This window comes from Hyperolius riggenbachi, chromosome 8, assembly GCF_040937935.1.
Source record: "Hyperolius riggenbachi isolate aHypRig1 chromosome 8, aHypRig1.pri, whole genome shotgun sequence".
NCBI lineage: Eukaryota > Metazoa > Chordata > Amphibia > Anura > Hyperoliidae > Hyperolius > Hyperolius riggenbachi.
This window is the reverse complement of record NC_090653.1, coordinates 285,314,156-285,339,447: the sequence shown is the minus strand read 5'-3', so window position 1 is coordinate 285,339,447 and position 25,292 is coordinate 285,314,156. Positions and strand designations below refer to the sequence as shown.

The following is a 25,292-nucleotide window of genomic DNA, read 5'->3' as shown; positions in this document are numbered from 1 at the left end:
AAGAAGTGGACCTTCCTCTGGGTGATCAAGAAGTGGACCTTCCTCTGGGTGAACAAGAGGCAGACCTTTCTTTGAATGAACAAGAGTTTGGTCTTCCTCTGCTTCAACTAAAGGTGGACCTTACTGCGGGTAAGCTAGAGATGGGCCTTCCTGAAATAGACCTTTTCTGGGTGAACTAGAGGTGGACCTTTCTTTGGGTGAACTATACATGGACCTTTCTCTGTGTGAACAAGACCTTCCTCTGGATGAACTAGAGACAAACCTTTTTCTGGATGAACTAGAGATGGCCCTTCCTCTGGTTGAATCAGTAGGAACTTCCTCTGGATGAACCAAAGCTGGACATTCATCTGGGTGAACTAGAGATTGGCCTTCCTCTCAATGAACTAATTGGACCTTCTTTTGAGTAAACTAGAGGTGTTCCTTCCTCTGGGTGAACAAGAAGTGGACCTTCCTCTGGGTGAACAAGAGGCAGACCTTTCTTTGAATGAACAAGAGTTTGTCCTTCCTCTGGAAGAAGTTCAAACTACAGGAGGACCTCCTCTGGGTGAACTAGACGTGGACCTTCCTCTGGGTGAAGTAAAGGTGGACATTCTTCTGAGTGAACTAGCGTTTAACTTTCCTGTGCATGAACCAGATGTGGACCATCCATTGGGGGAAACTAGTAGTGGACCTTTCACTAGTTGAAAAAGAGGTAGGCCTTCATCTCGATGAACTGGAAGTGTGCCTACCTTTGGATGAACTAGATGTGGAGCTTACCCTAGGGTCAGGAATGTAAAACTGCAGTCCTCAAGGGCCGAAGATATTACATGTTTTTGCCACAGCTTAAGTTAATTGATAGGACTGAACCAGGAAAGGTGTGGTCCATCAAGAAGGACCCATTTCTACATTTCTCTGTAGATCCTAAACATTGGCATGGATATAGCCCTCGAGGAATGGAGTTTGACACTTGTGCCACAGGTGAATTAAAGGCGAATTGTCTTCTGGACGAACCAGAGATGGACCTTCTTCTGGATGAGCTAGACTAGTAAGACGTCCCTTTTCTGGAAGACTTTAAGGTGGACTATACTCTGGGTGGGTTAGCGATTACCTTACTGGAGGAAACAAAAATGGACCTTCCTCTGAAAGAAGCGGACCTGACTCTTCCTCTGCATAAACTAGAGAGGGGCTTTCCTCAGGATAAACTAGGACAGACCATCTTTTGGACTATCTAAGCCATGCAGAGATTCCCACTGCTCTGTGTTCTTATTATGTAGACACATGCAGTCATCAAGTAATCAAAAAGTGTAATTTGATCTCTCAGCTGTGTCAGCACAGAAATTCGGCGGTCCTCGGCCGACGCAGCTAATTTGTAAGCACAGGATGTTAACCTTATGTGTGCGTCCATGAAAGCCGGTAGTAGACACACTGCAGATTTATTGCAGGATTTCTATCAGCTGTAACAAAGAAATGTTTTTCTTTAAAGGTTATTATGCTGTTGCTTATCTTTTAGAGCAGACGGGAAGTTCTAAGTTTAGGTACACTTCAAAATATTTGCAACTGTACGCATGTTGGATTATTGTGGCTCTGTACAATTACCAAGCTGACACATCATTGCATTCCAGCGGTTCTGGGGGTGTGGCTAGCTTACAGGGACAACAATGGATGATTTGCATATTCAGCAGTGATGCATTGTGGGGGACATTATACACTCACTCCAACCTGAATTATTGCAAATACCTTCTGTTTTAGGAAGGCAAACTTCTGTTTTGCATAGCATTTTAGTAAAAGGGGTTTTTGGTCCTTTTTAGACCCTTACACAATCCTGGGAGTTGTGGTTCACCTTGAGCTGGCTGGGTAATCTGTAGATCCGATTCAGTATCTCAAAAAATATTAATGGCACAGGACTGGCAAAAAGCATTAAAACCACCCCAGAAATGGGGACCTCCACTTCTGAGGTCCCTTAAAAGCGGACCTGAACTCAGAACTTCCTCTCTGCTCTAAAAGATAGGCAGCAGCATAATAACCTTTAAAGAAAAATATCTCTTTGTTACAGCTGATACAAATCATGCAATAAATCTGCAGTGTGTATACTTCCTGCTTTCATGGAAGCAGACGTAGGGCTAAAATTCTGTGTTTACAAATTAACTGCTCTGCTGTGGCAGAGGAGATTCCTGAGCTAACACAGCTGAGAGGTCAAATTACAGTGGTGATTAATCAGATGAGGGGAAATTAGACAAGCGAAACTCTCTAAATACATACAGGGTGGATTTCTCTATGTTACCTTCTGTCCTGTGCAATAGTTTAGGTCCACTTTAAAACCATAAAGCAGATCCAATAAGAGTATCCGCACAGCATGAGATTGATAAGCTGTTTGCATTCCCATTGTCACATTAATTATGAGCAGAAGTGAATTCACAATAAGCCTGAGGGGGTAGCAAGATAGACGCACAATGACGGAAGTGTAATGAGGTCAGAACAGGACGGCGTTCCTCGCTTCGCCAATGGAAATCGCAGGTGTCACCGAAAGTGTGACAAGTGTGACAAGCCACCACAGAGGACTCAGGAAGGGAGAGTGCCAGACACAGCTGCAAATGCTGGGATAGACACACAATGGGCAAAAAATAATACATGTGGGGCAAGAGGAGCGAGATACTCTGGCCACAACATCCGATATAAATGAGGCAAACCCAAATACCCCAAAAATGGATGAGCAGCTTTATCCTCCTGCAGGAGTCATGTGACTACACAGCACAGCTCCATGTTTCCAGTAACAGGGGATTATGGGAGGGAATACAGAGGAGGCGGCCATGATGGATCAGCAGCTTTATCCTCCTGCAGGAGAGTCATGTGACTACACAGCACAGCTCCATGTTTCCAGTAACAGAGAGGATTATGGGAGGGAATACAGAGGAGGCGGCCATGATGGATCAGCAGCTTTATCCTCCTGCAGGAGAGTCATGTGACTACACAGCACAGCTCCATATTTCCAGTAACAGGGGGAATTATGGGAGGAAATACAGAGGAGGCAGCCATGATGGATCAGCAGCTTTATCCTCCTGCAGGAGAGTCATGTGACTACACAGCACAGCTCCATGTTTCCAGTAACAGAGAGGATTATGGGAGGGAATACAGAGGAGGCGGCCATGATGGATCAGCAGCTTTATCCTCCTGCAGGAGAGTCATGTGACTACACAGCACAGCTCCATGTTTCCAGTAACAGAGAGGATTATGGGAGGGAATACAGAGGAGGCAGCCATGATGGATCAGCAGCTTCATCCTCCTGCAGGAGAGTCATGTGACTACACAGCACAGCTCCATGTTTCCAGTAACAGAGAGGATTATGGGAGGGAATACAGAGGAGGCAGCCATGATGGATCAGCAGCTTTATCCTCCTGCAGGAGAGTCATGTGACTACACAGCACAGCTCCATGTTTCCAGTAACAGAGAGGATTATGGGAGGGAATACAGAGGAGGCAGCCATGATGGATCAGCAGCTTTATCCTCCTGCAGGAGAGTCATGTGACTACACAGCACAGCTCCATGCTTCCAGTAACAGGGGATTATGGGAGGGAATACAGAGGAGGCGGCCATGATGGATCAGCAGCTTTATTCCCCTGCAGGAGAGTCATGTGACTACACAGCACAGCTCCATGTTTCCAGTAACAGAGAGGATTATGGGAGGGAATACAGAGGAGGCGGCCATGATGGATCAGCAGCTTTATCCTCCTGCAGGAGAGTCATGTGACTACACAGCACAGCTCCATGTTTCCAGTAACAGAGGATTATGGGAGGGAATACAGAGGAGGCAGCCATGATGGATCAGCAGCTTTATCCTCCTGCAGGAGAGTCATGTGACTACACAGCACAGCTCCATGTTTCCAGTAACAGGGGGGATTATGGGAGGAAATACAGAGGAGGCAGCCATGATGGATCAGCAGCTTTATCCTCCTGCAGGAGAGTCATGTGACTACACAGCACTGCTCCATGTTTCCAGTAACAGGGGATTATGGGAGGGAATACAGAGGAGACAGCCATGATGGATCAGCAGCTTTATCCTTCGGCAGGAGAGTCATGTGACTGCACAGCACAGCTCCATGTTTCCAGTAACAGGGGATTATGGGAGGGAATACAGAGGAGGTGGCCATAATGGATCAGCATCTTTATCCTCCTGCAGGAGAGTCATGTGACTACATAGCACAGCTCCATGTTTCCAGTAACAGAGGGGATTATGGGAGGGAATACAGAGGAGGCAGCCATGATGGATCAGCAGCTTTATCCCCCTGGAGGAGAGTCATGTGACTACACAGCACAGCTCCATATTTCCAGTAACAGGGGGAATTATGGGAGGAAATACAGAGGAGGCAGCCATGATGGATCAGCAGCTTTATCCCCCTGGAGGAGAGTCATGTGACTACACAGCACAGCTCCATGTTTCCAGTAACAGGGCATTATGGGAGAGAATACAGAGGAGGCGGCCATGATGGATCAGCAGCTTTATCCTCCTGCAGGAGTCATGTGACTACACAGCACAGCTCCATGTTTCCAGTAACAGGGGATTATGGGAGGGAATACAGAGGAGGCAGCCATGATGGATCAGCAGCTTCATCCTCCTGCAGGAGAGTCATGTGACTACACAGCAAAGCTCCATGTTTCCAGTAAAACAGGAGATTATGGGAGGGAATACAGAGGAGGCAGCCATTATGGATCAGCAGCTTTATCCTGCTGCAGGAGAGTCATGTGACTACACAGCACAGCTCCATGTTTCCAGTAACAGAGGGGATTATGGGAGGGAATACAGAGGAGGCAGCCATGATGGATCAGCAGCTTTATCCTCCTGCAGGAGAGTCATGTGACTACACAGCACAGCTCCATGTTTCCAGTAACAGAGAGGATTATGGGAGGGAATACAGAGGAGGCAGCCATGATGGATCAGCAGCTTCATCCTCCTGCAGGAGAGTCATGTGACTACACAGCACAGCTCCATGTTTCCAGTAACAGGGGATTATGGGAGGGAATACAGAGGAGGCAGCCATGATGGATCAGCAGCTTTATCCTCCTGCAGGAGAGTCACGTGACTACACAGCACAGCTCCATGTTTCCAGTAACAGGGGATTATGGGAGGGAATACAGAGGAGGCAGCCATGATGGATCAGCAGCTTTATCTTCCTGCAGGAGAGTCATGTGACTGCACAGCACAGCTCCATGTTTCCAGTAACAGGGGATTATGGGAGGGAATACAGAGGAGGCAGCCATGATGGATCAGCAGCGTTATCCTCCTGCAGGAGAGTCGTGTGACTACACAGCACAGCTCCATGTTTCCAGTAACGGGATTATGGGAGGGAATACAGAGGAGGCGGCCATGATGGATCAGCAGCTTTATCCTCCTGCAGGAGAGTCATGTGACTACACAGCACAGCTCCATGTTTCCAGTAACAGGGGATTATGGGAGGGAATACAGAGGAGGCAGCCATGATGGATCAGCAGCTCTATCCTCCTGCAGGAGAGTCAAGTGACTACACAGCACAGCTGCATGTTTCCAGTAACGGGATTATGGGAGGGAATACAGAGGAGGCAGCCATGATGGATCAGCAGCTTTATCCTCCTGCAGGAGAGTTATGTGACTACACAGCACAGCTCCATGTTTCCAGTAACAGAGGATTATGGGAGGGAATACAGAGGAGGCAGCCATGATGGATCAGCAGCTTTATCCTCCTGCAGGAGAGTGATGTGACTACACAGCACAGCTCCATGTGTCCAGTAACAGAGAGGATTATGAGAGGGAATACAGAGGAGGCAGCCATGATGGATCAGCAGCTTTATCCCCCTGCAGGAGAGTCATGTGACTACACAGCACAGCTCCATGTTTCCAGTAACGGGATTATGGGAGGGAATACAGAGGAGGCAGCCATGATGGATCAGCAGCTTTATCCTCCTGCAGGAGAGTCATGTGACTACACAGCACAGCTCCATGTTTCCAGTAACGGGATTATGGGAGGGAATACAGAGGAGGCAGCCATGATGGATCAGCAGCTTTATCCTCCTGCAGGAGAGTCATGTGACTACACAGCACAGCTGCATGTTTCCAGTAACGGGATTATGGGAGGGAATACAGAGGAGGCAGCCATGATGGATCAGCAGCTTTATCCTCCTGCAGGAGAGTCATGTGACTACACAGCACAGCTCCATGTTTCCAGTAACAGAGGATTATGGGAGGGAATACAGAGGAGGCAGCCATGATGGATCAGCAGCTTTATCCTCCTGCAGGAGAGTGATGTGACTACACAGCACAGCTCCATGTGTCCAGTAACAGAGAGGATTATGGGAGGGAATACAGAGGGGGCGGCCATGATGGATCAGCAGCTTTATCCTTCGGCAGGAGAGTCATGTGACTACACAGCACAGCTCCATGTTTCCAGTAACGGGATTATGGGAGGGAATACAGAGGAGGCAGCCATGATGGATCAGCAGCTTTATCCTCCTGCAGGAGAGTCATGTGACTACACAGCACAGCTGCATGTTTCCAGTAACGGGATTATGGGAGGGAATACAGAGGAGGCAGCCATGATGGATCAGCAGCTTTATCCTCCTGCAGGAGAGTCATGTGACTACACAGCACAGCTCCATGTTTCCAGTAACAGAGGATTATGGGAGGGAATACAGAGGAGGCAGCCATGATGGATCAGCAGCTTTATCCTCCTGCAGGAGAGTGATGTGACTACACAGCACAGCTCCATGTGTCCAGTAACAGAGAGGATTATGGGAGGGAATACAGAGGGGGCGGCCATGATGGATCAGCAGCTTTATCCTTCGGCAGGAGAGTCATGTGACTACACAGCACAGCTCCATGTTTCCAGTAACAGGGGATTATGGGAGAGAATACAGAGGAGGCAGCCATGATGGGTCAGCAGCTTTATCCTCCTGCAGGAGAGTCATGTGACTACACAGCACAGCTCCATGTTTCCAGTAACAGGGGATTATGGGAGGGAATACAGAGGAGGCGTCTTATAGTCCGAATGCAGGGAGTTCCTGTCTTGTGAACGCCTGCCAATATGAACCTCCGACCTGTCGCAATGTCGGGGACTCCCTGTACTGTGCCCATGCAGAGGAGGACAGGGAGACACAAGAGGTACAAAGGGGGCATAATCCACAAGATGCCCCTTCACCATGGATGCACCAGGTTTAGTATATATATTTTTCCCCCTGGTTCTTGACCTCTAAACCTGGGTGCTTCTTATGGTCAGGAGCATCTGAGGCCCCGTTTCCACTAGCCACCGCCGCACGAGGCTGTGAGACGCACGTTCCTGCTCTGTGTGTACGCAGGCAAATCCCAGAAGTCATGCCATGCACGGCTACGGGATTCGCAGCCTCCCGCATGGAAACTGATGGCAGTGTCAGGCCGAATCGCTAGCGCAAGCAATTCATCCGGCGGCGCCATTATTTCCTATGGCAGAGTTTCCCCGCGCGATTTGCCTGCGAGGAAACTCTGCGGATTCTGCCTGGTTTCAGCACTATTGAAAACGGGCCCTTATAGTCCGAAAAATATAGCATATAAGGCATAAAAGTATACATTACAATCTCTCTTGTATGGCTTGCCACCAACATCCAGGCTGTCTCTGATTACCCTCCCTTCAGCCGAGCGGGTCAGAGGACAGCTCACCTGTATCCCTGCGTCTGTGCGATGCTGTGATAGGACACTTTGGACAACGCTGAGATCACCTGCGGAACAAACAGAAAGGGCTGTTAATGAGCAGCATAGACAGCGCACTCTACAGGCAGAAGCACAACACTGCAAGAACAAATCACATCTGACTAGGAAATGAAGAATGCAGCATCTAGACAACTACAAGTACCAGCATGCCCTACACAGAGGCCTACATAGGCCTAGTTTAGAAATTCAGACAATTTTATTTGTTTACTTTTTAAAGTGCAACCCAACCAAGTCTTTTTTTTTTTTTTTTTTTAACCCCTTCGTCCACTATGTAGGCGGGTGCTCCACCGATCCAAGACTGGGACCCCGGAACCTCTACCTCAAGCTGTTGTCAAACATCTTTTCTCCTGGTGGACTCAAAGCACTAGAGCTGCAGCCACTAGGATGCGCTCTATGGCAGTAGCAGTGTTAGGGAGTCTTGTCCAAAGTCTCCTTACGGACTAGGTGCTGGCTTACTGAACAGGCAGAGCTGAGATTCGAACTCTGGTCTCCTGTGTCAGAGGCAGAGCCCTTTACCACTACACCATCCAGAAACTAGGATGGAGCCAATCCTGCTATTTGCGGGCTCTGTGCTACTGTGATGGTGCAAGGCCTCCTGCGCAATGCGGCCATGCTTGTGGAAAAAATTGCGAACGCAAACGAACGGTCACAACAATCATTTCCCGCGCAAGGCTACTGACTAAAACAGCATGTGGAATCGTGCGCATTTTGTCGTCCGCAGCAAAATACGCACAATTGCACCCTTGTTTGTTTCTTAACTTAAAGGGACATTTAAGCCAGGAATAAAAAATCAGTTTTACTTTTCTGGGGCTTCTACCAGCCCCCTGCAGCCGTCTTGTGCCCCCGCAGTCACTCACGAAGCCTCCGGTCCCCTGCCGACAGCTAGTTTCGTTTTCGCTGACAGGCCCGACAGTCCTGGCCACGCGTATTTTTCTTTGCGTTCCCGTCCGCAATAGCGTCCTGCGCCTGTGCAGGCCGCTATTGAGGACAGGAACATGAAGAAGGATACGCGTGGCCAGGCCTGTGCAGGCACAGAAAGCCCGCCGACTCCCTGTCAGGGCCCGTCAGCAAAAACGAAACTAGCTGGCAGCGGGGGACCGGAGGCTCCGTGAGTGACTGCGAGGGCACAAGACTGCTGCAGGGGGCTGGTGGAAGCCCCAGGAAAGTAAAACTGAAGTGTCCCTTTAAAGGATATGTCCAGGCTACTAAAAAATAAAAAGATCCACTTACCCGGGGCTTCCTCCAGCCACTGGCAGCCGTCCTGTTCCCTCGCCGCAGCTCCGGAGGCTCCCGGTCTTCTCCGCTGGGGAAGCCGATCTCCACCGCGCGGGTCACATGGTCTCGCTGACGTCATTAGGACAGTACTGCTCAGGCACAGAACTACTGACGTCAGTGAGACCATGTGACCCACGCGGTGGAGAGGAGAAGAAACCGACCCGGAACCCGACCTGGCAAGGTTGGCTTCGCCAGCGGAGAAGACCGGGAGCCTCCGGAGCTGCGGCGAGGGCACAGGACGGCTGCCACGGGCTGGAGGAAGCCCCAGGCAGGTGGATTTTTTTTTAATTAGCCTGGACGTATCCTTTAAAGGAAATCTGAAGAGAGGGATATGGAGGCTGACACATTCCTTTCCTTTTAAGCAATACCAGTTGCCTGGCTATTCTGCTTATCTTCTGCCTCTTATAGCCCATACTCACGAGGGACAATTGTCGCCGCAACACGCGGGGCGCGTGTTGCGGCGACAGGTTGCCCGTGAGTATGGGCCGCGCGCACACCAAACTGTCGCCCGGAACGGGCGCGCACCCCGAACTGTCGCCCGTCGCTGAAGTCGCCAGGCGATTGAAATGTTCAATCGCCTGGCGACAGTCGCCGCCGCAACTCCGCCGCAGCTGTCGCTAGTCCGCGTATCACGCGGACTAGCGACAGCAACCTCCATTGAGGTACGCAGAGCTTCCGGCGGGGGGAGGAGGAACGCCGGCGACAGCTTCCGTCGCGCCGCTGGTCCCTCTTCCGCGTGTGTACGCGGAGGGACCTGGCGGGGAGCTGTCGCCGGCCTGTCGCCCACACGCTCACGTGTGCTGGCGACAGGTCACTTTTATCGCCCGTGAGTATGGGCCATAATACTTTTAGCCATAGCCCCTGAACAAGCCTGCAGCAGATCAGGTATTTCTGACAATATTGACAAGATTAGCTGCATGCTTCTTTCTGGTGTTATTCAGACACTACTGCAGCCAGATAGATCAGCAGGCTTGCCCGGCAACTGGTATTATTTGAAGGGAACCCAAACTGAGGAGGATATGGATTTTTCCTTTGAAAAAAATACCAGTTGCCTGACTCTCCTGCTGATCCTGTGTCTCTAATACTTGTAGCCACAGCCCCTCAACAAGCATGCAGATCAGGTGCTCTGACTCAAGTCAGATTTGATTAGCTGCATGCTTGTTTCAGGTGCTTAATTCAGCCACTACTGCAGCCAAACAGATCAGCAGGACTGCCAGGCAACCGGTATTGTTTAAAAGGAAACATCCATATCCCTCTCAGTTTAGGTTCCCTTTAACCACTCCCTGTCCTAGGACGTGAAAATAAGTCAATGCATCTCCTCCCTACAAAATCCTAAATAACACTGTTTAATTATCTCTGAGCTGATAAAAATGCTATAGAGTTAAAAAGGAATGACAGCAAACCTTCAATAGCAGGGCTAATGAGTAAACAAGTGTAAAATAATTATTCCAAAAGAAGACAGATATAACAAGTGAGTAGGGTATACAATCTGTTACAATAGAACGGTTTACGTTCAAGCTATAATGTATGAAAATGTATAAATTGTGTATTTTTTCCTTTTTCCCTTTTATTTTCCTTTTAAAATGCATAGAAAATAAGCTAATTACTAAAAAAAAACAAAAAAACTTAGCCACAAAAAGCCTAATTTGTTCTGAAAAAAACACACTATATAGATCATTTAGATGTGATAATTATTGATAAAGTTATTGCCAAAGTAATCAGATCTGAGCTGAACAGTGAAAACTGCCAGGGTAGAGAAGTGGTTAAAAGGAAATAATGATCGCAACCTCTTTCTCTCTCCCACTTCAGGTGTCCTTTAAATTCTACCACACATACAAGACTGTTGAACAACCGGGTGATCAGCATTTTTCAGTGAAAGGGACTCTTGTTCTGAATTGACATATAATTGTAGCAGGATGTCACTAGTGGAGACAGTAACCATTCTCTGCGGAGTTCCCCCTTAGAAGGATTAGATCTGCAGTTAGACACGCAGCAGAGTGTGAGAAATACGCAGTCGTCTGATTTACACAAACACGTCGGGGAAAACTTCCACGCTGAAGCAACGCGGACAGAAAATCAATTCGCCCTCCGGCCTATTGACCAGTTAGAGGTCTGGCGAGATGGAACAAGACAGGAAATGAGAATGTGGAATCGATCTGATTCACAAGGAGATGGCACAGGAAGTGCAGCCAACGTCTCCCTATACCGGCGGCCATATTGTACAATGACCAGCAAGCAGGCATCACCACCCACGGGAGGCTATCACCTGTCCATCCGGCTTACTGTGTATATAACTGACAGCAACTGGTATATTTCAGTTCTGACAAAATATTGTTTGAACTGGAAGGGATCACTATAAGAAGAAAATAGTGAGCTTCTGAGAGGAACTGACTGTAAGGTAAGTATGTAATATTCATTTGCGGCTACATCGTGCGTTTATTTTAAATAATTTTACTCACTTCAGGTTCCCTTTAAAGAGAACCCGAGGTGGGTTTGAAGAATATTATCTGCATACAGAGGCCGGATCTGAATATACAGCCCAGCCTCTGTTGCTATCCCAAACCCCCCTAAGGTCCCCCTGCACTCTGCAATCCCTCATAAATCACAGCCACGCTGCTGACAAACAGCTTGTCAGAGCTGGCTGTGTTTATCTCTATAGTGTCAGTCTGCTGCTCTCCCCGCCTCCTGCAGAACTCCGGTCCCTGCCTGCATCCCTTCCCTCCCTGCTGATTGGAGGGAAGGGACGGGGGCAGGGACCGGAGCTATGCAGGAGGCGGGGGGGCAGCTGAGACTGACACTACAGATGTAAACACAGCCTCACAGCACGGCTGTGATTTATGAGGGATTGCAGAGTGCAGGGGGACGTTAGGGGGGTTTGGGATAGCAACAGAGGCTGGGCTGTATAGGCAGATCCAGCCTCTGTATGCAGATAACATTCTTAAACACACCTCGGGTTCTCTTTAAGCTTCTTCAAGCATGTTTCAGAACTGGATCAGATGAGGACAGAACTGTACAGTTCTGATCCAGTTCTGTATCATGTCTGAAGAAGAAAAGTAAAGTGTTGAAAGATTGCAAAGAAATCGTGTACAGTTAGTATTTAAGTACTTATTGCGCCGAGTACAGTATATCTACCCCCCTTGAGACTTCATCTCAGCTCCAGTGGCGTAGATATACGTACCTCACCGCAATCGCACGCAGCGTGCGCGCTCTCAACGCCGGCGGTTAGTACCCTGATCAGTGGATGGGAACAAGTGTTCCCATTCACCAATCAATGTGCCTGTAACGAATCAGCTAAATACCGTTGGTCATTCTCAAAAGTGAAAGTAAAAACATGCACAACATTTACTGTGTACTGTTCACAGTACATAGGAATAAAGTGGGGAGGGGGGCATCCAGTGGTGAAAAAAGTAAAAAGATAGCCTACATACATACATTTAAAAAAAAAAAAAAAACCAAAAATACTTTCCTAAGGGACTCAACTTTTTTTAAATATGAATGTCCTACTGTTATTTTTGCAAATAAGGGCTTGTAATTAGTGATATAGTCTAAACTATCGCAAAACTTAAAAAAGACTGTGTAATTAAAAAAAAGCCCTCTGGGAGATATTTACCTCGGGAGTGGGAAGCCTCAGTGTCCCAAAAGGCTTCCCCCATCCCTGTAGCTGCAGGCAGTCCAGCGCTGGCTCCCCCGAATCCTCCCCCGATGAGCCTGACAAGGCTTGATATATTAATCTTGCCGGGATCCAGCGCAGGCGCAGTAGCAGCTCTTCATCTGGGCTAGGCGGAAATAGCCGAGTTCGATCGTATCCACTCTACTGCACAGGCGCAAAAGGACTCGCGCCTGTGCAGTAGAGCGGATCGATCAGATTTGGCTATTTCTGCCTTATCCCGAAGGAGCAGCAGATAGTGCCCCTGCGCAGGATCAGGGTAGGTAAGTATTTACCTCACCTCACTATGGGGGACCCGGCAGGCAAACAAAGGGACAAAAAAAGATGGGGGAAGCCTCGTTAGGATCCAGAGGCTTTCCCCTCCCGAAGTAAGCATCCCCCAGAGATATTTATTTTAAGTCGAGGAAGATAAGGCATCTGCTCTGCTGGTTTGGCAGGAGATGCAGCCGTGGTGGGAGGAGCCGCAGACTGCCAGTCAAGGAAGAGAAGGCCTCTGCTCTGCTGGCTTGGCAGGTGATGCAGCTGTGGTGGGCGGAGTTGTCGACTGAGAGTTGAGGAAGATCAGGCCTCTGCTCTGCTGGTTTGGCAGGAGATGCAGCCATGGTGGGCGGAGTTGTCGGCAGAGTTGAGGAAGATCAGGCCTCTGCTCTGCTGGTTTGGCAGGAGATGCAGCCGTGGTGGGCGGAGTTGTCGACTAAGAGTTGAGGAAGATCAGGCCTCTGCTCTGCTGGTTTGGCAGGAGATGCAGCCGTGATGGGCGGCGCCGCTGACTGCAAGTCGAGGAAGATAACGAGCTCATTAAGGAGACGAGTGCCAGGATTTCCATATGCAGATGCAGCCAATCTAGCTCTGATTAATGAGGGTCAGAGCACTTTATTACACCCTCGTAGAGACGCTCCCGGTGGGGGAGGAGGAGGGGCTGATTGTCAGTAATCACGGAATGCCACATACGGTCTACAGACACACAGAACGCCATCCATCCCGGCAGACTACAGCCAGAGCAGACTGTTCTCTCTGCTGGTGGTGAGATCTCTGCTCCTCTGAGTTCTCGGCTCGGCACACCTGCCGCACCCATTACCGGGGGCTTCCCCCCCTTAAGGTGGCCACACACGATACAATAAAATGATCCGATTTTAAAGCAATTCAATAAATATAATTAGATCTCACACACAAAAAAAAAATCGAAATCTTTTTTTTCTTTTTAATCGATCTGGAATGCTGGAAATTTTACTTCAATTTTTCTAAATCATGTATGGTGTGCGTTAGATTGTCTGTTTATTAATATACACACCCTAGCAATTTTCTCAGTTTCCAATCATTTTTATCATAATGGGGGGAAAATTGAACATATGTGTGTGTGGTACATTGGTCAGATTTTTTAAATGTTACAATCAGTCAGCAAAATTGATTGCAATTATTGAACAGATATTGAAAAAATGGTATGGTGTGTGGCCACCTTAATGGGGTCCCGATGGGGAGATTTCTGCCTTCCTGTGTCCACAACTCTGCACATCTCTTGCACTCATGGTCAGGGGGAATTGATAGACTTCAATTCAGCATTCGGTAAAGCAGAAAGCATCTGATTTTACCAAACATTTTGTGAAATGTCTCTTCATTCTCCGCTCACTGCACTGGCTGTCTGTAAAATGGATAACACTTCAAGATTGGACTGCTGACATTCAAATCCCTGCACAATTTGGGCCCTGGATACATGAAGGACTTGCTGAAAATGCACCACACCTCTCAGAACCTCAGATCAGCAGGATCCATAAACCTGGTCACTCCCAGAGTGCACCTCAAAACCTTTTGAGCCAGAGCATCATGTCATGCTGCCCCTACCCTTTGGAACTCCCTACCTCACCCAGTAAAGACAGCTCCATCCCTGGAGTTATTATGCAAATGACAGTGCTGTTTTTTCCTTACTGCAATTTGTTTTTTCCTGAATTGTAATTGCCAGCCTGCTGCGTTTTTGCTGCGATTGTGTTCCTAAACAAAGTATGGAAAATCGCGTAGCAAATCGGACCGTACACCTGACGGATCACGGCACATTTGCAGTAGTGGAAATAGAAGCCATCGCAAATGCGTGGAAAAGGGCCCTTGACGCTATATTGTACAAAACAGGAAATGCTCCACAATCCCTCTCTGTATCGGAGCCGCGGGCGCGCTGGGGCAGATGTGGTCGACACCTGTGCAGAGCTGAACCCGACCCCAGAACAAACATCATTGTCTCCATTTTGCTCATCTGTTGCGGCTGATTAAGTCATCACAGGCGACACAGTTGGCCGCCGTTTCCGCGCACTCCGGAATAAGCCCCCACGCGGAGAAGAGAGACCAGTTCAAAGAGGGAATCCTCGCCTGGTTCTGGAAGATGAATAACGCGGCGGGCCGGAGGGCAGGCGACCCCCGCGGCTTCCGAGCAGCCATACATTATACATGAGGAGACGCCACGCTGGGACGCTGCGCAGCACAATCGCAACGTGCTCATTTTACGCCTTTTAAAGTCGAGGAGGATAAAAACCGACCCGCAGAGAAACAGCGAAAACTGGCACTCGAGGGGCAGCCGGAAAAAATGAAACCGCTCGCCTCACATGAAAGACGTGGCGCCGCCTGTGAAGAGGAGACGCACGGAAATAATGGGGAGAAAGGATTCATTTGTGTCGCAGCGGAAGACAGATGAAGAAGATGCAGAGCGTGGAAAATATGTTCCTATTAATGTGGAATATTCCGCCAGGAGGGGCCAGCTTGCACAGCTGCAATACCTGCTGTGTCCACAGGGGGAGCCAGACACACAGCGCATCCCGCCAAACAGCCTCCAAGACCAGCGACCTTCTCTTATATCACAAGGGGAAATTGCGGCCACCTTTGGGCCGCTTACGATTGAAGATTTTTAGTTTGCATTTCTGTTTTTTGTATTTGCGTTGTGGTATAAAAACTATGTTCAGCATTTTCATGCATGAATGTATTTGGTCACGATTGGCTAAAACAGGGGCAAATAGGATTTTTTGGGGAAAAAAAATGCATGCGAAAAAAACAAGTGCAGTGAAACCCACTTTATGTTTAGCCTAGGCCATTGATCTGCAAACTTGGCTCTCCAGCTGTTAAGGAACTACATGACCTACAACCTGGGGCGTAACTAGGCCCCAACGGGCCCCCTGCAAAATTTCAGAGAGGCCCCCCCCCTCTCCCTGGGGCCTGCTCGGGGCCGTTTTGTGGGGGCTGGAGGGGTGGCAGCATGAGGGGAAAGCCATGGCCACAGTCGGTGGGGAGAGGGGAAGTTCCCCCCCCCCCCTCCCTCACCTCGGGGCTCTCCCCTCCAGCTAAAGTTATAGTGTGGGCAGCGGCGGGCAGATACATACCTTCTGTGCGTTCCACTGCATACTCCTCGCTCTAGCGTCTGACGTCACTTCCGGAATTGACGTCAGTTCCGGAAGTGACGTCAGACGCCAGAGCAAAGAATATGCGGTGGAACGCAAGGAAGGTATGTATCTGCCCGCCGCTGCCCACACTATAACTTTAGCTGGAGGGGAGAGCCCCGAGGTGAGGGGGGGGGGAATTTCCCCCCTCTCCCCGCCGACTGTGGCCAAGGCTTTCCCCTAATGCTGCCACCCCTCCAGCCCCCACAAAACGGTCCCGAGCGGGCCCCAGGGGGGGGGGGGGCGGGCCCCCCAGAGGCGCAGGGGCTGCAGGGCCTATTGGTACGCCAGTGCCTACAACACATTGCAAGAGCCTGACAGCCACAGTCATAAAGATTCATAAAGGCAAATGCATTGTGGTACTTGTAGTTCCATAACAGCTGGAGAGCCAAGTTTATATCTTCTTCTGTCTTTGGAACTATCAGTAAAAACAAACATTCCGCAGAGCTGCATCTGACAGGACTAAAGATGTTGCCGCCGCCTGTGATACATTTCAGAGCATAAATCAGGATGAGAAGAGATTTTACAATGGGCAAATACTGACTAAATCATTTAGGAGTATTGTAAAAAAAAAAATAGGCCATTTTATTAATTCTATTTTCACTGCAGTTCCTCTTTAAAGTATTAGCATATTTATACATTAGATACCATTATTGGCTCCAGCACGGACTCTATGAAGAAATGATTTTTGATTCAATCATGATCCTCTTCAATAAACATTATAATAATAATTCCTATTTGAATAGCGCTTTTCTCCTGTCATACTCAAAGCACTTGCGAGGAAGCCACTAGGATGAACTCTATAGGCAGTAGCAGTGTAGGGAGTCTTGCCCAAAGTCTCCTACTGAATAAGTGCTGGCTTACTGAACAGAAGAGCCAAGAGCCCTGTCCCCAGTGTCAGAGGCGGTGCCCATAAAGGACAACTGTAGTGAGAGGGATACGGAGGCTGCCATATTCATTTTCTTTTAAACAATACCAGTTGCCTGGCTAAACTGCTGATCCTCAGCCACTAATGCTTTAAGGCTGCTTTCACAGTGGGACGTTACAGGCGCACGTTAGAGCAGCCTGTAACGCAGCCCCACCACACAGCAATGAAAAATCAATGGGATGTTCACAGTGCCCACATTGCGTTACTTAGTAACGCTGCGCCACTTAGAAACGCTGCGCCATAACAGAACATACTGCATGCAGTACTTTGTAAGCGGCAGAGCCGCGGTAGACTGCTTGCACATGCGCTGTAATGTTGGGGAGGAGCGGAGAGCGGCCAGGCACATGGTTAATTAATATTCACTGCACTTTGTGACGTGCAGTGTTTACTTCCTGGAGCGGCCGCTCTGTGCGGCGATTGGCCGTCCGGGACCACGTGATGCCGCATGCGTCCAAGAGTGCGCATCACGGCATCACGGACGCCAGAGTGAGCTGCACAACGCGGCTCACTCTGACGTCCACATCGAAGAGCACCAGGCCTTGCGTTAGGTGCACGTTATGCGACCATAACGTCCCCTAAAACGCAACATCCTGGTGTGAAACCAGCCTTAGCCATAGCCCCTGAACAAGCATGCAGCAGATCAGGTGTTTCTGACGTTATTGTCAGATCTGACAAAATTAGCTGCATGCTTGTTTCTGGAGTAATTCAGACACTACTGCAGCCAAATAGACCAGCAGGACGGTCAGGCAACTGGTATTGTTTAACAGGAAATTAATATGGCTGCCTTCATATTTTTCTCACCTCGGGTTCCCAGCCAAAGCATTATGGCGTCTTAACGGTGCATATTTTAGTGATAGATTATATTTTCGATAAGATCATTCAGAACAACAAAAAGTTTGTATTTGTTTGACTCATGGCACCGAAGAACCAAAACCATTCCAGATCGGGAGACCAGTTCCAATCATACCCATGAAAACTGCCACCATGCCAATCAACCTGGGCTGTGGAGTCGGTACAAAAATCTTCCAACTCCTCAACTTATGAAACCGCCGACTGACTCCAGGTACCCAAAATTGCTCCGACTCCACAGCCCTGCAATCAACCAGTTCTGTAAGTAAAGGATCGATAATGTGATGGTTCGGGATCAACTGGGCCTGCCGCCTTCTCTGTTTATTTATTTATTTATTGTACTTATAAAGCGCCAACATATTACGCAGCGCTGGATACAATCTGAACTGAATAAGATGATCGAAAAAACGATTGTTCATTTAAAGGATACCACAACTGACATGTGACATGATGAGATAGACATGTGTATGTACAGTGCCTAGCACACACATAACTAGGCGGTGTTCCTTTTTTTCTTTCTCTGCCTGAAAGAGGTAAATATCAGGTATGTAAGTGGCTGACTCAGTCCTGACTCAGGCAGGAAGTGACTACAGTGTGACCTTCACTGATAAGAAATTCCAACTATAAAACACTTTCCTAGCAGAAAATGGCTTCTGAGAGCAAGAAAGAGATAAAAAAGGGGGAATTTCTTATCAGTGAGGGTCACACTGTAGTCACGTCCTGTCTGAGCCAGGACTGAGTCAGCCACTTACATACCTGATATTTACCTCTTTCAGGCAGAGAAAGAAAAAAAGGAACACAGCATAGTTATTTGTGTGCTAGGCACTGTACATACCCATGTCTATCTCATTATGCCACATGTCACTTCTGGTATCCTTTAAAACTGTTCTATGAATGGGCAACTTTAGAATGTGTGTGCAGGTCTCCTGATGTAGGATTGCAGCAGGTGTGCAGTGATGGAGTTATCACAGACAGCAGCAGGCCTCCTGATGTAGGATTGCAGCAGGTGTGCAGTGATGGAGTTATCACAGACAGCAGCAGGCCTCCTGATGTAGGATTGCAGCAGGTGTGCAGTGATGGAGTTATCACAGACAACAGCAGGCCTCCTGATGTAGGATTGCAGCAGGTGTGCAGTGATGGAGTTATCACAGACAGAGCAGCAGGCCTCCTGATGAAGGATTGCAGCAGGTGTGCAGTGATGGAGTTATCACAGACAGAGCAGCAGGCCTCCTGATGTAGGATTGCAGGAGGTGTGCAGTGATGGAGTTATCACAGACAGAGCAGCAGGCCTCCTGATGTAGGATTGCAGCAGGTGTGCAGTGATGGAGTTATCACAGACAGAGCAGCAGGCCTCCTGATGTAGGATTGCAGCAGGTGTGCAGTGATGGAGTTATCACAGACAGAGCAGCAGGCCTCCTGATGTAGGATTGCAGCAGGTGTGCAGTGATGGAGCTATCACAGATGGGGGCAGCAGACCTCCTGATGTAGGATTGCAGCAGGTGTGCAGTGATGGAGTTATCACAGATGGGGGCAGCAGATCATTAGATATAGAAGCTGTTTAGGGATTACATTGGGGCAGATAGCGGTTCCTGCAGGCCTCGTGCTTTGTTTTGACACTTTGGCCCCTGAGAGGGGGGAAGATATAATAGCGCGCACAGCCGCAGGGAGGATGAGAGGGTTTGGCAGCTGCATGAGAGGATGCTTCCAATATTTCTATTGATTTCCTGCAGAGAGGAAGAGACAAAGCTGGAGAGATAGAGAAGCACTTTCATGTCACAGAGTAACCCCCCCCTCCTCCCCCCACAGGGGTCCCTATCCCCAAATGACCGCCATCAATACTGCATTACCCAGAATCCTCTGCTCTTGGCTGCCATCCCATCCTCACAGACTCCAGAGTTAATAGAGACACAATCCTGGGACCTGAGTGACCCCCAGACGTGCCGGAGAGGCTCTGCCCGCCATTTATACAAGCGATGAATTGTAATGGAGGCCGGAGGTACCGACCAGAGACATTATTACTGTCTGATCACATATGGAGACCCCCAGATGTCATCTGTGGCCCCCCTGTACAGCGGCTGAGTTATTCACTTCCTCTGCGTATGGGGGTTGGGGGATCATCCTGGCTGGTTACATGCTTCAGACTCTATAGGTTTGCTTTCTTCAATAGATGTATCACGCCAGAAATATACATTAAAGCGGACCTAAACTCAGAGATTCCTCTCTGCTGTAAAAGATAAGCAACAGCAGCATAACATTTAAAGAAAAACATTTCTTTGTTACAGCTGATACAAATCCTGCAATAAATCTGCAGTGTGTCCACTTCCTGCTTTCATGGAAGCAGATATAGGGTTAACATCCTGTGTTTACCAGTTAGCTGCTCTGTCGAGGCAGCCAGCTGACACAGCTGAGGGATCAAATTACAGTGGTGATTAGTCACAGATGAGGGGGAATTAGACAGACTAAACTCTCTAAATACATACAGGGTGCATTACTCTGTGTTTTCCTTCTGTGCTGTGCAAGAGTTCAGGTCCACTTTAAATGTCCTATGCCGATGGTCTATCTCAGAGACTAGGAGGTCTCTGCTCAACCCATTTCCCAGATCTGCACCGCTGCCATACCAAATTAGCAGGGGTCCATCCCCCCTTTCACGTTTATTCTATCTATCAGGAACTCTGATAGTGAGATCTCTGCTCTCCTGATTCCCCTCTCTACCCCACCACACCTATAACTAGGAGATCCCACCCCCTGCTGGACTCCTCCCATCTCTCAAGAATTCTGATAGTGAGATTTCTGCTCTCCTGATTTCCCAGCTCACCTACTTGCCACACCCATTATCAGGAGGCCCCTCCCTTCACTGGGCTCCTCTCATCTCTCAAGGATACCGATAGTGAGATTTCTGCTCTCCTGATTTCCCAGCTCACCTACTTGCCACACCCATTATTAGGAGGCCCCTCCCTACACTGGACTCCTCCCATCTCAAGGATTCTGCAGGTGAGATCTCTGCTCTCCTGATTTCCCAGCTCACCTATCTGCCACACCCATTACCAGGAGGCCCCACCCCTCAGTGGACTTCTCTCCTCCGTCAGATTGGACGAACACTACCAGTAAACACAGATGAAAGACCAGATTGGGCATATTTAGCGATTTCAACAGATCCTCCATTTTGCTGGAGCAGAGTGCGCCGTACAGGCATATGGGCACCCAGTATAACAAGTTAGAACTCTTTACTGAAGGAAAACACGCAGAGATAAATCACACACCACCGTCAGATAATGCTGCTAGAACAGAGAGGAACACAGAGAGAATACCGGAAATCACAATACCATAGAGATCATCACCAGACATTACAGACAGCGACATCTTGTGGTTGCTTTACTACACTGCAGTTTTAGTAATAACGTTGTTAAATCCAACACATTTTAGTCTGTTATTCTAGAGTTCTCCATTAAACGCCCTGCTGAGATCTCTGCCATGGCTTTACTCCTCATGTACATAAATCTGCACGATACCCCGCGTTCTGACTTTCGGTTTTCCCGGATTAAGAAGCCGTTTTTTTGTGAGAAACCCTCAGATCTCGCTCTGTTGGGTCAGCGCAGTTTGACATTCATGAAATATTTATGTGTAATGAGCATTAGCAGGCGAGCGCGTCGGATCTAAACAAAGGCGGCGTGCTCGCAGACGCTGCTCTCTGGCTCAGGCGAGTTCTGCCGTCGTTTGGATCCTCGTCTGGGATTTAGGGACACGGCGGACGTGAAATCGGCCTGATTTATTCATCATTATAAAGCGACAGCGTCACATACAGCGAGCTCGTGATGAACGGCCGTGGGAGGCGGGGCAGCGGCCAGTTATCAGAGAAGGAAATCAGATCGGATGAAAGAAACGCCGGGTCATAAAACCCTTTAGCAGCCAATTCATTCAGAGGCTTAAAACTGTTCCAGGCCAAAATATTTAGCACATTTTTTGATTTCTTACTTGCTTCTAATTAGTGCTGCTGTAATATGTATTTATGGCCACCTGTCACTAGGGGGCAGTGTGAGACAATAACAGAGGACTTCTGCTTTCAGTTTCTATATTTTCTGCTAGCAGAGAGACATCAAAGCACTCCAAGAATTTACAGCACAAGTAGTTCTGAGGTCAAAAGCAGAGCACTTATCTCAATCGAGATAACTCTATCGAAGCTGCTAAGGTGCCCATTGACGGTACAATTAGTGAACGTTCATATTTTTGATCACGTTATACACATCATATTGCATGAAAACAGAGAGACTGGTGGACACAATCGATCCTGAACAATCCCATTATGGTTTTCTAAAAGAAATGATTGTTCCGCATGGCAGATGTTTTCACAGATACGATCATAACTGGTGGAGATGCGACCGCAAGCTGGATTATTTAGTGGTGCGGATGGACTAAATATTTATACAGATGTAGTAAAGGTACCACTATGTCTATGGATATATGGGCAGATTGACAAGAGATGGATCTCCCTCTGACCAGAGAGGGATCTGATACCTGCCCATACACTGCAGACCAATGCCCGATCAACCTCAGCATAAAATCTCTCGGGAATTGTGTCGTCTTTTGACGACGCCTCCGCCGCAGTCCCACCAAATGGTAATGCCCCACTGCTCCAGCTGTCTCCCTCAAGCGTCGCCGTCATACCGAGTGCCACCACGTGGTGGCGCGTATAACACGTGGCGCATGTCTGAAGTGTCACACACACGTGCCTGCTGACACACGGGGAGAGAGCGCAGGAGGCCGGGAGGCACCGCAGCTGCAGCAGGTGAGATGTACAATGCACGGGCATCAGGGGGGGAACATTTACGGGAACAGCAGCCAGGGGTTTGTGGCGCTCGTCGGTCGTCTCGATATCACACACCGGTACAGCTGCGCACCTAAATGACCACCTTGGATTGAGATTTTCCAGCTTGCGCGATCAACACATGCTCCAAATTTCATCCGATTCGATAACATTATTGAACTGGATGGTCAATGGGGCTATCACTAGATGTATGGCCAGCTTAAAGGACAACTGAAGTGAGAAGAATACGGAGGTTGCCATATCTATTTCCTTTTAAATAATACCAGTTGCGTGGCAGCCCTGCTGATCCATATGGCTGCAGTAGTGTCTGAATAACACCAGAAACAAGCATGCGGCTAATCTTGTCAGATCTGACAATAATGTCAGAATCACCTGATATGTTGTATGCTTGTTCAGGGTCTATGGCTGAATGTATTAGAGGAAGAGGATCAGCAGGCTAGCCAGGCAACTGGTATTGCTTAAAAGGAAATAAATATGGCAGCCTCCATATACCTCTCACTTCAGTTGTTCTTTAATCGCGTCGCATCCAGACCTTGTTTCCCCCTTATGGACCAGAGCAGTTTTGCCATTTTAGCAATGTCCCATTTTAATCAGCAATAACTTTATCTATACTTATGACACCTAAATGAAATATATATTGTTTTTTCAAGACAAACTAGACTTTAATCGCATGGCCTTATTTCCCCTCGAAAAATGTTGGTTTTTTTGCATTTTAATAGGAAAAAGAGGACAAAATAGAAAAAAAAACCACATTTCTCAGTTTGACCAATTCCAGTTTAAAAATAAAAAGCACTACTGTAGATAAAAAAACACAAATTTTGTTTGACTATTTCTACTGTTTATTACAAAACTTAGATCATGTTCCTGTCATAATTTATGGTGAGGAATTTAGATTCTGAAATAATGCTACAGTGTGTATTTTACTCTATGAACTGAGAAAATAAAAGCATTTTTAATGGTAAAAATCAATCTTATTGGTTCAGAGAACATATATTCCCTTTCACCAATTAGTGCTGCAGCAGATAGTGCTGGAGGTGTGCACAGGAGGAAGCCCAATCCTGCCCAGCACTGCTTCTGCTACAAGACGTATATCTACTGACTGGTGGCTTAGATGAAGTCACAGAGGACGTAGATACACTGTAGTGCTGGATAAAGTGGTTAAAGTGATTCTGAGACAATACAAAAAAAAAAAAAAGATACTTAACTAAGGAGAGGGCAGGCTCTGAGTCCTATAGAGCCGTCCCGTTCCTCTCCTGAACCCCTCGTTCCACTGCAGTCCACTCCGTTCAATTCCCCCACCGCGGGATGGTTCGGAAGTCTTCTGGAGCCTAAGTGCTCCTGAAGACGGGTGGCTCTGTTCTGCGCATGCGCAAATGCACGAGAGAGGTGCGCAGTATGGAGCGTCCCGTCTTCAGGAGCACTCAGGCTCCTGAAGACTTCCGAAGCCTTCCGCAGCAGCAGAGAGCAGTCTCCGACCCATCAGTCGGGGACTGCTAATGGGGGAGCCAGCGGTGGAACGAGGGGACCAGGAGAGGAACGGGAAGGCTCTATAGGACCCAGAGCCTTCCCTTTCCGTAGAGAAGTATGAAGTAAGTACAGTTATATGCAGATGAAGTAAGAATATACAGATGAAGTAAGTACAGTTATATGCAGATGAAGTAAGAATATACAGATGAAGTACAGTTATATGCAGATGAAGTAAGAATATACAGATGAAGTAAGTACAGTTATATGCAGATGAAGTAAGTACAGTTATATGCAGATGAAGTAAGTACAGTTATATGCAGATGAAGTAAGTATATACAGATGAAGCAAGTATATACAGATGAAGTAAATATATACAGATGAAGCAAGTACCGGTATATGCAGATGAAGTATATACAGATGAAGTAAATATATACAGATAAAGTAAGTACAGTTATATGCAGATGAAGTAAGTATATACAGATAAAGTAAATATATACAGATGAAGTAAGTATATTCAGATATGCAGATGAAGTAAGTATTATCAGATGAAGCAAGTTTATACAGATGAAGCAAGTACATACAGATGAAGTAAATATATACAGATGAAGTAAGTATCTATTTACAGATGAAGTGCACTCCCTCATCTGTAGATACAACAGTAGACTCCAGTCTCTGAGCACGGTGCTGGGAAACTTTAGTATTCTGCCGCTACACGCTATTTCTACAATATTTTAGCTATTTTCTCTAACTATGTAATCCTCTCTGCTAATGCGGTACAAAGCAATTTTCGCTAATTCTAATATTGGAACTTTCAGAGCATGATTATAACTTTGGAGCGATTACACAGATTGTCCCCCGAGAAGCGACAGATTGCAGGACGCACACAATCACGGCCAGACGAAAACTCCAGATTGATTGCAGAAGGTAAAACCATCGTCCTGGCCAATTACAGGAGCTGGAGGATCTGCACTCTCCGATATAGAGGCTTCTGGCACGGCCGGTAATTTACCAGACTAAAGAGCGAGCAGCGAGACGAGCAGCGCGCACAATGTGATGAGATTACACCCCTCACACGGGCCAATTATACCGATCTCCCAACCCGAGAATTCATCTCCCACAACCGATAGTTATACTGAGACAGAAGAAGAACTCCAAGGATAATGATGGAGGGAAGAAAAACTAAC

General features: G+C 47.9%; 1 protein-coding gene across 4 annotated transcripts in view; it reads right to left on the bottom strand.

Annotated features, from left to right (window-relative positions):
* Window positions 1-25,292, bottom strand: part of VAV2 (vav guanine nucleotide exchange factor 2) — a 316,337-nt gene that overhangs the window by 137,262 nt on the left and 153,783 nt on the right. For all 4 annotated transcript variants that reach the window (XM_068249069.1, XM_068249071.1, XM_068249070.1 and 1 more), the window contains exon 3: window positions 7,637-7,695. In XM_068249069.1, the coding sequence (XP_068105170.1) occupies window positions 7,637-7,695 (59 nt within the window). The remainder of the gene's footprint in view (window positions 1-7,636; window positions 7,696-25,292) is intronic.